This window comes from Physella acuta, unplaced genomic scaffold (assembly GCF_028476545.2).
Source record: "Physella acuta isolate Inbredline_101_S28 unplaced genomic scaffold, ASM2847654v3 ptg000733l, whole genome shotgun sequence".
Taxonomy (NCBI): Eukaryota; Metazoa; Mollusca; class Gastropoda; family Physidae; genus Physella; species Physella acuta.
This window is the reverse complement of record NW_026732251.1, coordinates 226846-240464: the sequence shown is the minus strand read 5'-3', so window position 1 is coordinate 240464 and position 13619 is coordinate 226846. Positions and strand designations below refer to the sequence as shown.

At 40.6% G+C, this 13619-nt stretch overlaps 1 protein-coding gene across 4 annotated transcripts in view; it reads right to left on the bottom strand.

Moving 5' to 3' along the window:
* LOC131950075 (uncharacterized) overlaps positions 1-13619 on the bottom strand; it is a 178245-nt gene that overhangs the window by 8284 nt on the left and 156342 nt on the right. For all 4 annotated transcript variants that reach the window (XM_059312111.1, XM_059312114.1, XM_059312115.1 and 1 more), the window contains 5 exons: positions 5693-5968; positions 3841-4038; positions 3108-3218; positions 2732-2833; positions 2221-2359 (listed from right to left, as the gene is read on the bottom strand). In XM_059312111.1, the coding sequence (XP_059168094.1) occupies positions 2221-2359; positions 2732-2833; positions 3108-3218; positions 3841-4038; positions 5693-5968 (826 nt within the window). The remainder of the gene's footprint in view (positions 1-2220; positions 2360-2731; positions 2834-3107; positions 3219-3840; positions 4039-5692; positions 5969-13619) is intronic.

Here is a 13619-nt window from a genome sequence, read left to right as displayed (position 1 = left end):
CCCTCTGAATGTCATGTCACCTATGGACACCTCCAAAAAAAAACAATTACACATTCTTTGACATTGTTGTTTATTTAAAAGCGAACTTTAAAATTGTGCGCAATTTAACTGTACACAATTATTTCAATAACAACTAGACTAAGTTCTTATTACATATTCAATTTTTTTGGTAACTTTATGCTGTAAAAGAAAATCATGGGCCAAGTGAATTTTTATGAAATGCTTATAGATCTAATTACAAGTAGAATTGATTATAAAATAACTTTCATTTGTTCTATCATGAACTTACAGTAGAAAGTTGATTAATAAAACAAAAACTAGTCCAAAAGTTAGAACCAATGCACTAGCTCCTGTAGTTTCACTCAAAATAAAAACATAATCACATCTCTGTTTAACCTTCCACTGATTCTTCTTCAACACACCAGAAACTCAACACAGAAATCTGAACTGTAACAGTGGATGGTCTCAATGCCGAAATCAGCATTGAAAACCAGTCTAAAGCAAAAATTCAAGCAAGATTTACAACTGGCGGCTTGCTGCTATTTCTGCCACTGTACACAAAAGGAAATGCCAAGTGCCAGACAAAAGAGCACATCCACCTTGAGAAAATATCACATCCCAAGTGAGTTACAGCCCTTGCTGCATGCCCCCTTTAAATACTGCACCTAATTATTACAGTACAGGCCCAGGTAAAGCCCAAGAACACTAACTCTGTTAAAGGCAAGAACGCTAACTCTTGTTATATGCAGCCCCCCTGCTTTAATCTCTTACACATCAGGCGGAGGGAAACAATGAGAAGTTTATAAACTAAGTGAATAAACAGAGCACTTTTGTTTACACTTGGGTTCAAACCCCTACTGCTCAGATCCACAGTGGGGAGGAGATTTATAAATAGATTGTTAGCAACAGGCATTTCTTTTCTCAATCTGGGTACCTCACAACTACACAGATGAATTACAGCACATTAGACAGGGAAAAAAAAAGGTCAGTTTACACTCATGTAACAGGATAAGTCACATAACACAGGTAACAGGTAACGTGACATTAGGGGATGGATTATAAGCTTAAAGTATAACAACAATAAAAATGTCAGCTTCATGCGAAGAAACAATTTTACAAAGTGTCAAATTAATTTAAAAATCTCCTATTTCCTAGTTGGTACATTGCCACCTTGCCAGTTAAAAAATGCACTTGAAATAGAAACAGGTTAAAAATGTCCTGTTCCAATTAAAGTTTACAGACCCCAGTCTGGTTAATCCCCACTAATGAGCTTACAAGTCTTCATCAAGGGACTGTACTACAGCACACATTACCTCCCTTGAGAATTACCTCCCCTAGCGCCTCACCATTACAGTGCAGCTATCAATGGAGCTCCTTGTAAAACAGCTAGGCTAATGCCAGGTTTTTGAAATATGGCAAACAATAATAGCTCAATTATTTCAAGTTTATCTTTTCAAAGGTTGCCATAAACTATGTTGGTCTGGATGTTTAAATCAACAGCTGTCTGGCACAAGCCAAGACGTTTAGATAAGGCCAGACATCCAAAGCTGGGTTACTTCTTTCAACATTTTTTTTTAATGAATATTTTTTATGTAAAAAATTATATTTCTTTGGTGATTGAATATTTGTTTTTATGTAAAAAATTATATTTTTTTTTGTGAATGAATATTTGTATTTTATGTAAAAAAAATATTTTTTTTTTTACTTGAATACATTTTGTTTTTATAAATCAGATTTATTTGGATTATGAATATTATTTTTATGATATACATTTTTTATTTTAACATTTTTTCTAAAGAACAAAAAATTCTTATTTAGCAGATTTAAAATTTTTTTTTTCCAATTTCATTAACACTTCTTTATCTTAAGATTAAACTTGCAAAGAATGCTAATTTTTAAGCAGCAAAAATATATTAGTGTGAGATTAATTTTTTCCCCCCCAAAAATAAATAAATATGTGTTATGGTAGTTTTTATTATGAATTTTAATGTTAACTTGTTTTTTAAATCTACCCCTTTGTCCATAATTTAAATATAATGAAAAATCTCAAGCAGCTATTTATAAAAAAAGTACTATATTAAATTTAAAATGAATCATCTATGAATATTTTTTAAGCTGTAAGTTTAAATAAATTTAAAAAAATGTTTTGGGTACAGGTTTGAGAAATAAGACCAGAAATCAACAACAAACACCACAGAGCCTAACAAAAAGCCAACATACCCAATTTTTGTATGCCAATTTCCTCCAAATCTTCCCAGGTGATGTCTGTGACATAATCAATGTTGTCGTAACCCTGGCCACATAAGATGTCCAAGTAGGTGCCCAGTCCTAGAAGGTGGAGCCATTCCATCAGGTCATTCTGTCCAGCAAAGTAAAAATGATTAAAATACTCTGTCCAACACTTTAATATCTGTGAAATATTCTACCCAAAAAAGTTCAAACTATTAAACTATTCATGTTTAGAAAATTGTGCAATATGCAATAATTCTGTATACCCATGTAAGATCCTAATCTATTTCTATTGAGTTTTGAACTAAAAATTGATGTACCAATTAACTGAACTACAAAACCACAGAAAACTTAGTCTTAACCAACTAAACCTAAACACAACTAAACCCTAACACTTTTAACTTGTGAAACTCTAAACCATTAAATCACAAAGCACCAACTCAACAGACCCACTACCAAGTGAACCCCAGTACCATTAAACCCCTGAACCCCAAGTACTTACAGGTCTGTAGTCAGGTATGCCATCATGTATGTTGAGCCGAGCTATCTCACTTTTGAGCCGCTTCCTGTGGGCCGGCTTTGTGATGCCAATGGCCGTCAGGTCCTGAGGCAAAAATTTACATTGCACATTCGTAAAACAAAACAATTTTACTTACATTTTAAAATAAATAGAGAAAAAAATTGTTTTAATTATAAAGAGTTTGAAGATTATTTTATTTAAGATAATTTTTAAACAAGAAATTTATGACTGCATTAAAACTACACTTTTAAATAAATTTTAAAGAAATAATATTTAAATGATGTGATGATTTGAAACGAATATTTTTGTGTTAATATTTAATTCAACTTTTTTTATGTAAGAAAGTGAAATGGCTTACTTCAGGGGTCATTCTAGATATTGTTGGCATGTCGTAGCCTGCCTGAAGAAAAAGTGGGTAGTAATCCACATATCCCAGGTCATGAAGCCAGGCATGGAGTACCTCGTTATCCTGAAATAATTGATTACAAAAATTAACATGGATGGATTACGCTGAAAGACTAGAAAAACAGTTCAGCAACCTGTCTGATATGTCTAGATTGTAAAATGTCCAGGCTGAATGTATAATCTGAGTGTATAAACCTAAATTGGTCACAGTTGATCTTGTAAAATCTAGGGTCAATTTAACTTTACGATCTGGTCAGTGTTAAAAACACAAGGACAGGTCAACATTAGTCCACATAGTCAGTAAACAATGTTCCCTCTGAGCTGTATGGTGGTGCAGTTGTTGTAACCTGGTGGTTCAGTCACAGGGAATGTTGTAAGTGACTCCAACAGCCAGGTATTAAGGGGGAATGTTGTCAGTTAACTATGAGAGTCAGGGAATGTTGTCAGTAGAACATGAGAGTCAGGGAATGTTGTCAGTAGAACATGAGTCAGGGAATGTTGTCAGTAAAACATGAGAGTCAGGGAATGTTGTCAGTGACCACAACAGGCAGCTACTTAGAGGGAATGTTGTCAGTAGAACATGAGTCAGGGAATGTTGTCAGTAAAACATGAGAGTCAGGGAATGTTGTCAGTAAAACATGAGAGTCAGGGAATGTTGTCAGTAACCACAACGGTCAGGTACTTACAGGCACTCCTGCCTGGAAAAGCTGAGCGACGTTGATTGTGGATGTGTAGCCTGGCTCCTCCAAGCGGTCCAGGCTACCTAGGCTGGAACTGGACGTGCTGTGGTAGCTCTGTCTGGACGAGACGCCGGACTCGTAGCTCTGGCCAGAGAGTCTGTGCTGTTGGTTGTTTACATGGACGTTCACATAACTGTGCACTGGCTGGGGAGGAGAGACCACTCAGGTGAGGCAGGTGAGTCCGTCGATACATTTAATTTTAAGGATGCATTCATGAACAAAAATGTTTAAATTTGGATATATTTACACATTCACAAAAAAAAAGTCAAAGTTAAGATTTCATATATTTAACCTTAATGACAAATTAAAAAAAAACGTTAAAGTTGGGATTTCATATATTTACCTTTAAGGACACATTCATGTAAAATGGAATTATTATATATTTATTTTTTAAGAAAATATACTAATAAAATTATAAAATTTATGATCTTAAAAAAAAAACCCAATGAACAACTCAAAAACTGCTAGACAACTTGTTATATGAAAACTGGTTAAATAAACGATATAATACCATGATATATTTTGTGAAGTGGGTAACAGCTATTCTATGTTTAAAGGGGGACAACTACTCTTAAGTTGAGGGGAGACAACCATTCAACAGTGGGGTATCTGGTTTCACAGAACAGGGGCTTGGTATGACTTGCTACAATTGGAGAGAATGTGATGAATAGCAGTATTAGCAGTAAGGAAATTCCTACACAGTCCTGCCTTACTTCTTAGATCATGTTTGTCCTGGTACAGGTAACTGTTACCTGTAGGCTAGGGAGAGGGGTGGGGGATTAGTTTGAGATTAGTCACCTGTACAAGAATTAGTTGTACCTGGGTGGGATTGTCATTTCCTACATCATGTCATACGGGTGGCATTGTCATTCAAAGATGTTGGAATACGTGCGGGGTTAGTTATTTATTAAGTCCCATCTTGTGTGCATACGTAACATGCTCATCTAATTGGTTTGCATACTAATGTGTCAATACTAATTATTTTTACTTCCAGATGTCATATTTTCAGATACCATATTCAAAGATGGCATACTCTAAGATGCCATGTTCAAAGATAACAAACTCCCAGATGTTGCTTTCTAAGCTATATTATGTTAAGTGAGTACAGAATTTGAAGCTGGAATTGGAAACAATGCAGCACACTAACACAAGAGAACAAAGTTACATTAAAGACAATAGATAAGCCAGCTATATGACTGTGGTCTCAAAGCCTGTCTAAGTTTACCATTCTGTTGTTAATTTTAAGTTCCCTTTTTGAACCTGATGGGTAAGTGAAGTAGAGTTCACCTGTTTCTGTGACATAGGCATATGAAAGGAAAGTGTGGTTAGCACTATGCCAGTCGCTTTACTTGCCCTAATGTGAGTTTAAATACCCATCAGAGATTGGTGGATTACTTTTACTGACTTGAACCCAGATTTGAACTCTAGACTTTTGGGTTATGAGTCTGGTGCTCTATCATTCTGTTGTTATAATAACTTTTTTCTGTGCCTTTGTCTTGTTGCAGAGTTGAAATATCACTCAATGTTAATTAAGCTAAAGTGTATGTCAGGTATATTGTAAATTTGATGTTCTGCCTTGTGGTGTTAGCTATCAGGTTAAAGACCTACTTCATACTTTTCAGGAAATTAATTCGATCTATAAAAGATATAGTTCACACCTAAATTTGACATGATATAAGACCTGCTTCACACGTAAATTTGACATGGTAAAAGACCTGCTTCACACCTAAATTTGACATGATATGAGACCTGCTTCCCACCTAAATTTGACCAGGTAAAAGACCCCGCTGACCCTTACCTTGACATCTATGTGTCCAGTACTGAAGCCTCGCCCACTGTCACTACTGGCCGCGCTGTTACGATTACTATGGCCTGGGCTGTCTTTAGCTGGACTGGCTCCCCTCATGTCGCCCCCCACCCCGCCCATGCTTGGAAGGGAAGTGGGGGCAGGAGGCCACTCCCCATGGTGGTGTTGATGGTGGTGGTACTCAGGGCCGTTGCCGTTCAGGTGATGCTGCACGTTGCCGTTGGCAGGTGTCACGGTTGGTCCAAAGGCGAAAGGTGACTTTCCAAACTGTGAATGATAAAAGTAGAGACAACATTAATGCAGGGGTTCATTTCACAAAGGCAATGTATAGCTATTGATCTTTTGTATAGTTCTCTTTCTAGAAAATGGCTCACAAAGAATTTAGACGATGGTTTACAAGTCAAATAATTTAAGTTAAGATAAAGTTTAATTTTTAAAATTTCGTACAAATCATGAAGGTAGAATCATGTTTGAAACGTTAATTAGTTTATATTTATTCCTTTCAAACAACCACCCGGATAGATGACCGAGAACTCCTAGCTCATGTCATCATCAGCTCAGCCTCCATACAACAGTCGACCTTTCTGGTAACGCCAGGCTGACAGTTACACGCCCCCCCCCCCCCCACCCCCGCAACATAAGCTCTTAAAGGTAAATCTCACACAGAAGACAAGAACCGCTATATAAAGGTGCGTTCATAAAAATGGCGGTAACGTCAGACCCTTAATGTGGCCTAATCGCAGAGACCCGCATCTGTCAAATGTGTCTGTCATAATTCAACGGAAGAGATTTCCGTCTGTCAAGTGTGTCTGTCATACTTCAACAGCAGACTTTCGTCTGTCAAATTTCTGTCAAGATACAGCTGGCAGAGACTTTCCTCATCCATCAAACGGGTCTGTCATACACCAACACAAGGCATCACCCCCCCCCCACACACACACCCCCACGCCAAATGATAATCAATGAGCAGACGATAAATCAGCTGATAGATAGGTCAATAACCTCGGCTTGTGCCGTGTTGTTTCGGACTGGTCACTTAAGGTCAACTCTATGCATGCGTCTCCCAAAGCCTTACGGACATTTGACTGAATCGGGTCCACACTTGGCTAAGTAACCCAGACCCACAAATCCATAGGTTGGCCATGTAACCCAGACCCGTGTTGGCCAATAGCCTTGACCCGCTCCCCTTCCCCCCTCCCCCCGTAGGCGTATAGATCTAATTAACGTAATTAAATCCCCTGTACCCAAATACCCCACGTACACTAAAATATCAACATGGTATTAAAAACAACGTAGAGGAAAATATAAACAAATCGATATCTGCCAAATCAATGACACTCATAACCCTCAATCACCCGCCACTGGAGCAGCACGAGTCCCTCTATTCAATACTGGGCACACAGCAGAACACCTTGACGGCCAGACGACAAGAAATCTCCATCAGAGGAGAGCTCCAGAACCTGACGCCACGATCCATACCGCGGCTATTAATACAGAATCGGGTAAATCCGTTTTCTATTGTTGGCGTTATATTTTCGTCTCCTCTGCAGTGTTTGACGAGAACGCTGGGCAAACAACAAATACGAGGAAGCGGCTGGCAGAGCTCTTGATGCGAGGTTTTTTAGCGAGGGCTCCGTGTTTTTGATGACACGGATACACTTTAATATAATGGAGTTGCTCGAGTGAAAATGTGGAATTATAAAAAAAAATAGAATCGCTAAAGATTTTAATTATACGTTTTTAATTTTAGTTTTTAAAAACTTGAATCGAGCTAAAAATAACATTGCTCACACATTTTTCGATAAGTTCTTGGTAGGAGGTATGCATGTACAGAGTAATGTGTGTTGAAAGAGACAACAAAAACCACCGAAAGTAACTCTTGACATATACGAGGGCACTAATAAGTAATTACAAAGTCAATATTTGCTTACGAGGGCAACACGCCCTATATGTGAGGGCAACGAAGTCAACACATATTACATACGATGATACCACATCATATACTAGGGCATCACTCGACACAAGCAAGTGGATCACTCAATATATACGAGGGCATCCCTCGACATATACGAGGGCACTACTCGGCATATACCAGCGCGACCCTCGGCCACGAAGCATCGATTTTGTACGTAGTACCTTCCTCCATCCGTGAGAGAAATCAATAGCGTAATGGTCGTCCGCATATGACTAGTTGGGCACTCGAGCGACACTCGCCATGTATTTTCCCCCTCAACTGTAGTTTAGCCATCTATTGAATACGTGGCACGGAGCGGCGCAGAGGGGAGGGCGTGGCTGAAAAACAAGCGGTGTCTGTATACTTTTAATTAGGTTGATGGCCGAGTGGTTTGTTTCCACATCTCGTCCACGTCTCGCACCGGGCGAGATTATTACACGCGTTTAGCATCAGTTAATTAAAACAAATTATAATCCTAGGAGAGAACTTAGAACCGCTTCATTTCCTAACAGGTGTTTTGAGACATGCATTAACACCTGTATGAATGAGAATCTTTCTTAGCGGGGTACAGAACTGCTCCTATCATTCATTTCGTATCTTACAGTATTTTATTGAAGCCAGCTCTGCAGCGAACGTCAGGGAAGCGATTGTTTCTCACACACAATATAGATCTAGAAGACATAAGGAAGTGTCTGATGAAGCATCGTTTGGTGCATTTATCAGTCAACTCCGCTGATAATGATTGCAACATATGATCGAAGTGCCTCATTTAAAGCGGCCAAAGAATCTTTAAGTCAGCCCTCGCAAGACTCGACTATGACTGAAGAATATATCGACCACTCCGTCCACGTTAAACCCGAGTGATCATCGTAAGGCCACAAAACCGTTTGCCCTCACGACCTTGATGACAACATTACGTCATAGTCTCATGCCCAGCATACCAACCAGTGTGACCAGACCCCCCCTCCCAATATTATAATCGCTCAAGGTCACACAACTTGACATATGGTATAACACACTCGTAGATGGTGATGGTACTGGTATAACACTCGCGGATGGTGATGGTACTAGTATAACAATCGTGGATGGTGATGGTACTAGTATAACACTCATGGATGTCCAGACAAACAATACATCTTTTTATGTCCAACACGTCACAGTGGTCAAGGACACACTCGGACGTTTGAAGTGTTCCATTGGACCAGGTTGGTGCCCGCTTGTTGCTGTACTCCCCAACATCTTTGTTAGAGTGGTGGTGGTGGTGGTGGGGGGAGTGTTGGCCGTTAAAAAATTCATATTATGCTGTAGGCTTGACAGCAGACATAAACAAATATCGCGCGAGGGACCCCGGACACAATCAAAGCCACAAAAAAGGCTGACCCATCAGACACGCGGGCACCGACCTGTGGTCAATGCAGATAACGTGTTCCATTATTTCCTACAGGCGGGTATTGTGCTCACGGCGGATACGGTCACGAGTGGGTTGAGTATGGGTGGATGCTGCATTAGACAAATGAAACATGGAGGGGCAAGCGAGGGGAGAAATTATGTTTAGGTCTATGAGGTGAGGATTGGAAAGTTTACGTTAAAAAAACCCAGACACAAGTAAGTTAATAATAAAAGCTGTACACGATTATTATCAAGCATGTTTATTTTGTGCCGATAAAGCAATTATTTATTTTGTAGTAACGGTCCGTCTGTCCTTTCGGTTTGTCCGAATCGTGGTCAGTTCATAAAACGCCAGACCGCCCGCAATGTTGCTGCGATAATGGCATCGATGTGCCAGTAAAGACCGCTGGGAAGCTCTTCAAAAAAAAGCCGTGTACCGCGATTAGCTGCCATATGCTTTCATCTCTGGCGGCTTTAATGATCTCCCCTTGACGCAAAAACTGATGACGTAATGCGCAAGCTTTTGGTGATAAAGTTACAAAGAGCAAACATAATGGAAAATCTAAAAAACACAACCTTCAATTCAGAAAAAAAGAAAAGAAACAACGTTTAAAACTAAATCCAGTTGAAATCTTGAGCTTCTTTTTAGTTTAGGCAAGCGTGTAATGCACGTTAACAATTATACGAGTTTAGATTTTGGTTTTCAAAGTTGAAGGTGTTGTATTTGAAATGAAATACTGTGGTAGGTTTTAGTTAACTTTTCCTGCCCATGATTCGCCTTCATAACTCATAATCAAAAGCTTATGACTTGAGTTGCAGAAAGGTTAGCCTGAATTTTAAGTCTAAAAGTTAAAATAGCGCAACGTGTTTATTTAGGATCAACATGAACGAGTACTACTGGTACCATCTAACGGAAAAGAACCCGAATTGTGCAAAAGTTCAGTGATGTAGAACAGATGAGAGTTGGGGGTAAGGGAGGGGGGGGGGTGTTGAATTAGACAAAAGGCAGAGAGTTGGGGCGACTCCACACCATCCCCCACCCCACCCGCTTGGAATCGATGCTCATGAATAAGTCAAAGTGGTAGAAATGGGGGGGGGGTGAGAGTTGGACGAATGGGAGAACTTCTGGCTATGCCATAGTTGATTTGTGACAGTGAGGTGTGTGGGTATGTGTGAGCGTGTGTGGTGATGGATGTGTGAGCATGCGTGTGTGTGTGTGTGAGCGTGTGTGATCAAGTGTGTGGAAAGTGTGGTGGATGGGTGGGTTTCAATTCACTTACAAAAAAGGTTTAAAGTGCAGAAGTAATGACGTCGAAGAAGATTGTGACGGCAGGGGAAAGAAGGATACACTAGAAGGGGAAAAAACCCACACACATCAAGGTCAGATTGTGGATCGATTCTCTCCCTTTTTCCCCCTCTGATAGAAAATGGGAGGTAAATTCTATTTCCTGAAGTCATAACAAAAAAGGGAGGTAACCTCTATTTTTACATAAACATCTAAAATAACCAGCATAAAACAACTAATGTATTAACCACGTAATAAAATAACAGCTCGGCTTGATAATTGTTTCATTAAATTACGTTTTAAACAAATATCATAATTTGTTGTTATCGATGTCTACTTAACTCGGAAGATAATTAGATCCACACTACAGCACGCGAATCAAAAGCGAACGTCAACACGTTTAGTTCTCAACTCTATAAAAACCGCGCGTGCCAATGAATCAGCTATCACTTGTCAAATTATAACACACGGTCCTTGAATAATTAACAAGATTACGTTACTGCATAATTATAAATAATGTAGGCCTATAGACTAAACCTGCCGAACAGCTGTAGGGCATGCGCAAGACGTGACGTCACAAAACACGTACGACAGTGTCACAGTAGACTCATTCATGCCGGTGGGAGCAGAGGCGTAGCGACCCTTCCCGGCGCCCGGGGACACACTTTCAATTTGGCGCCCCCTTGGGAGCAAATTTTCGATGTGCACCCCCCCTCGAACTTTTCATTTGCACCCACCCCCCCCCCTCAAACTTTCGATTTGCACCCCCCCTCGAACTTTTCATTTGCACCCCCCCCTCAAACTTTCGATTTGCACTCCCCCTCGAACTTTTCATTTGCACCCCCCCCTCAAACTTTCAATTTGGCGCCCCCCCCCCCCCCCTAAGGTCGGCGCCCGGGGACATATGTCCCCCCCCCCCCCCGCCCCCCTCGCTACGCTACTGGGTGGGAGGGGATAAATTTAATAGTAAAAAATATATATTTATTTAAAGATTTCACTCTTGTGGTGATTAAACCTCTATAAAAAGCGACCCCTCCCCCTCCCTTCCACAGTAAAATGACCCACCATCTCTAACCCTCTGCTCCAACGTGTATTTCACTTCCGTCAGCTAAAAATAAAAATCGCCGAGTGAGCGATCTTAGCGGGACTCATAAGAGAGCGATTGATTGTGTTTGTAGAGCGGCCCCCCCCCCCTTAGATCCCCGCACCCCCCCCCCCCCCCTCAACTAAAACTAGGGGAATTGATTTCTGTAGAAGATTGCCTTTATAATTATGTCGGCCGGGCGGCGAAGACAACGGGCCGGGTTTAAATAATGCAACCAGAGGCGTAATCCCAGGTAAACAGCACGGGCTTATGTCGGCGCATGAGATGGTCTTTTCCGTTAGAGGGGTACACGACGGACTAATTCGGTTTGCATGACACGAAGGCGGGCGGATCGTTAGTTACAGGTGGTGTTGGTAGGTAGGTATCGACACTAGTTTAGTTGCTTAAAGGCAGGTATCGATACGAGTGCTGCTCGGTATATTTAAATATCGATATGAGTACTGTTTGTTATGGGAAGGTATCGACACGATACTTCACTCTCCCCCCCCCCCCCTTTTTCAAAATCGGGCTCTGTTGTTCTTGCAGTGGATATTAAATGTGACCCCCTCCCCCTTTTTATCTGCACCGCGCTTCATGACAGATAGTAATTGTTTGATTTACTCCCCCCCCCCCCCCTCCCTCCCACGCAGGTTCAGTAGGTTATTGACCTTTCTAGTGCACCCGTGTGATATTTATACCGCCGAGGTATCAATGAAATGATATCCCCTGTGTTGGTCGCGACACACGGAGGGAGGGAGGGGGGGGGGGGGGGATAGACTCGCGGTCCAGATCCAGAACCGAGGCTTGCGTTGATACACAACATTACCGAGGGCTGGAAGTGCCAGACTAGTCGTCTGGAGCTGACAGGAACGGATTGATGGTTTTGATATTGAATTAAAGAAATACAACAGCAACGTTTGGTGAAACCACACACACACAGACCTTTCAAATTGATGTGTGTGTGTGGGGGGGGGGGGGCGTGTGGATAGGGATAAAGGACAATGACAAGTAACAATTAATTTATAAACTAAATTACATATGAACACCAGTTAAATACTTTTGGTACTACACTAAACTTAAAAAAAAAAAAAAACTTAGACTGCCCGAGGAAGAGGTTTAGAAAACGGTGATACTTTAAACATTTTTTCCTAAGGAAGGGGTGGGGGTCACTTGACACATCCAGGCAGGGGGGGGGGGCGCACTTATAATTTCGAGAGGGGGAGAGGCGGACACTGCTTAAAAAATATTTTTCTATATAAATCATATTTTTTTTTTCTATTTCCACCGAAGGGCGGTACGTGCCCCGAATGCCACCCACCCCCCTCCCCAGGAGCGATGCCGGAAAGTGACTCTAATACAAAAGAAAACAACAAACAGCACAAACCCATATTAGCCCTTTTTACTTTTGTATACTAGTTTCGCTAAAACAACATTACTTCAATTTTTCCAACCTCTAAATCTATCCAAAACACCAGCTATTTGTCGGGCGGAAGATGGTACGGCTAACCAAATAGAACATCCTGTATTTCCGTGGTTAAGCAGACTCGGGTAGTTACATAACATTGCAACATAAAATCAACACAAACAACACCGCATGAAAACAACAAGGGGAGACAAACACAACACATTTTTGTTGTTTCAGGTCTAAGGGACGTATCATCGATCGCTTGCATGCCAGAAAAAGCACTATAAAATCGATTTTGATTTGCAGCTTGATTGATTTTGAAATCGCCACGTCTCGTTGATGTATTTATTTATTTTTAAACCTAAGGCGGGTTATAATAAGAACAATACTTGTCGAGCCTTGGACGAGGGCGATTAGTCGACATGATGGACTAGCGACAGTCAGCTATCTGAACAAATGACAGACTTATAACAGCACGAGTCAATTAGATGACAGCTCTTGGGGATGTTGGCATTTACACTCTAAGTCAGTTGAAATTGATCTTAGCACTCATTGAAAGATAAGTCAGCTAATACTGACATTTGCTCTCACTAAAAGCTTGACCAGCTTATTAAATTAAAAAAAAAACTGCCAAAAACCATTCACATCTGACATGGTCATAGTACAACAGCAACAGCTGACATTGATCTCATAAGTCAGTATTTCTGACACACGTCACTGACATCACCCTGACATCATGTAGCAAGCAGTCCTGATGTTGAAATTGTACAGTTTCTACACCTGACAATGACATCCATCAAT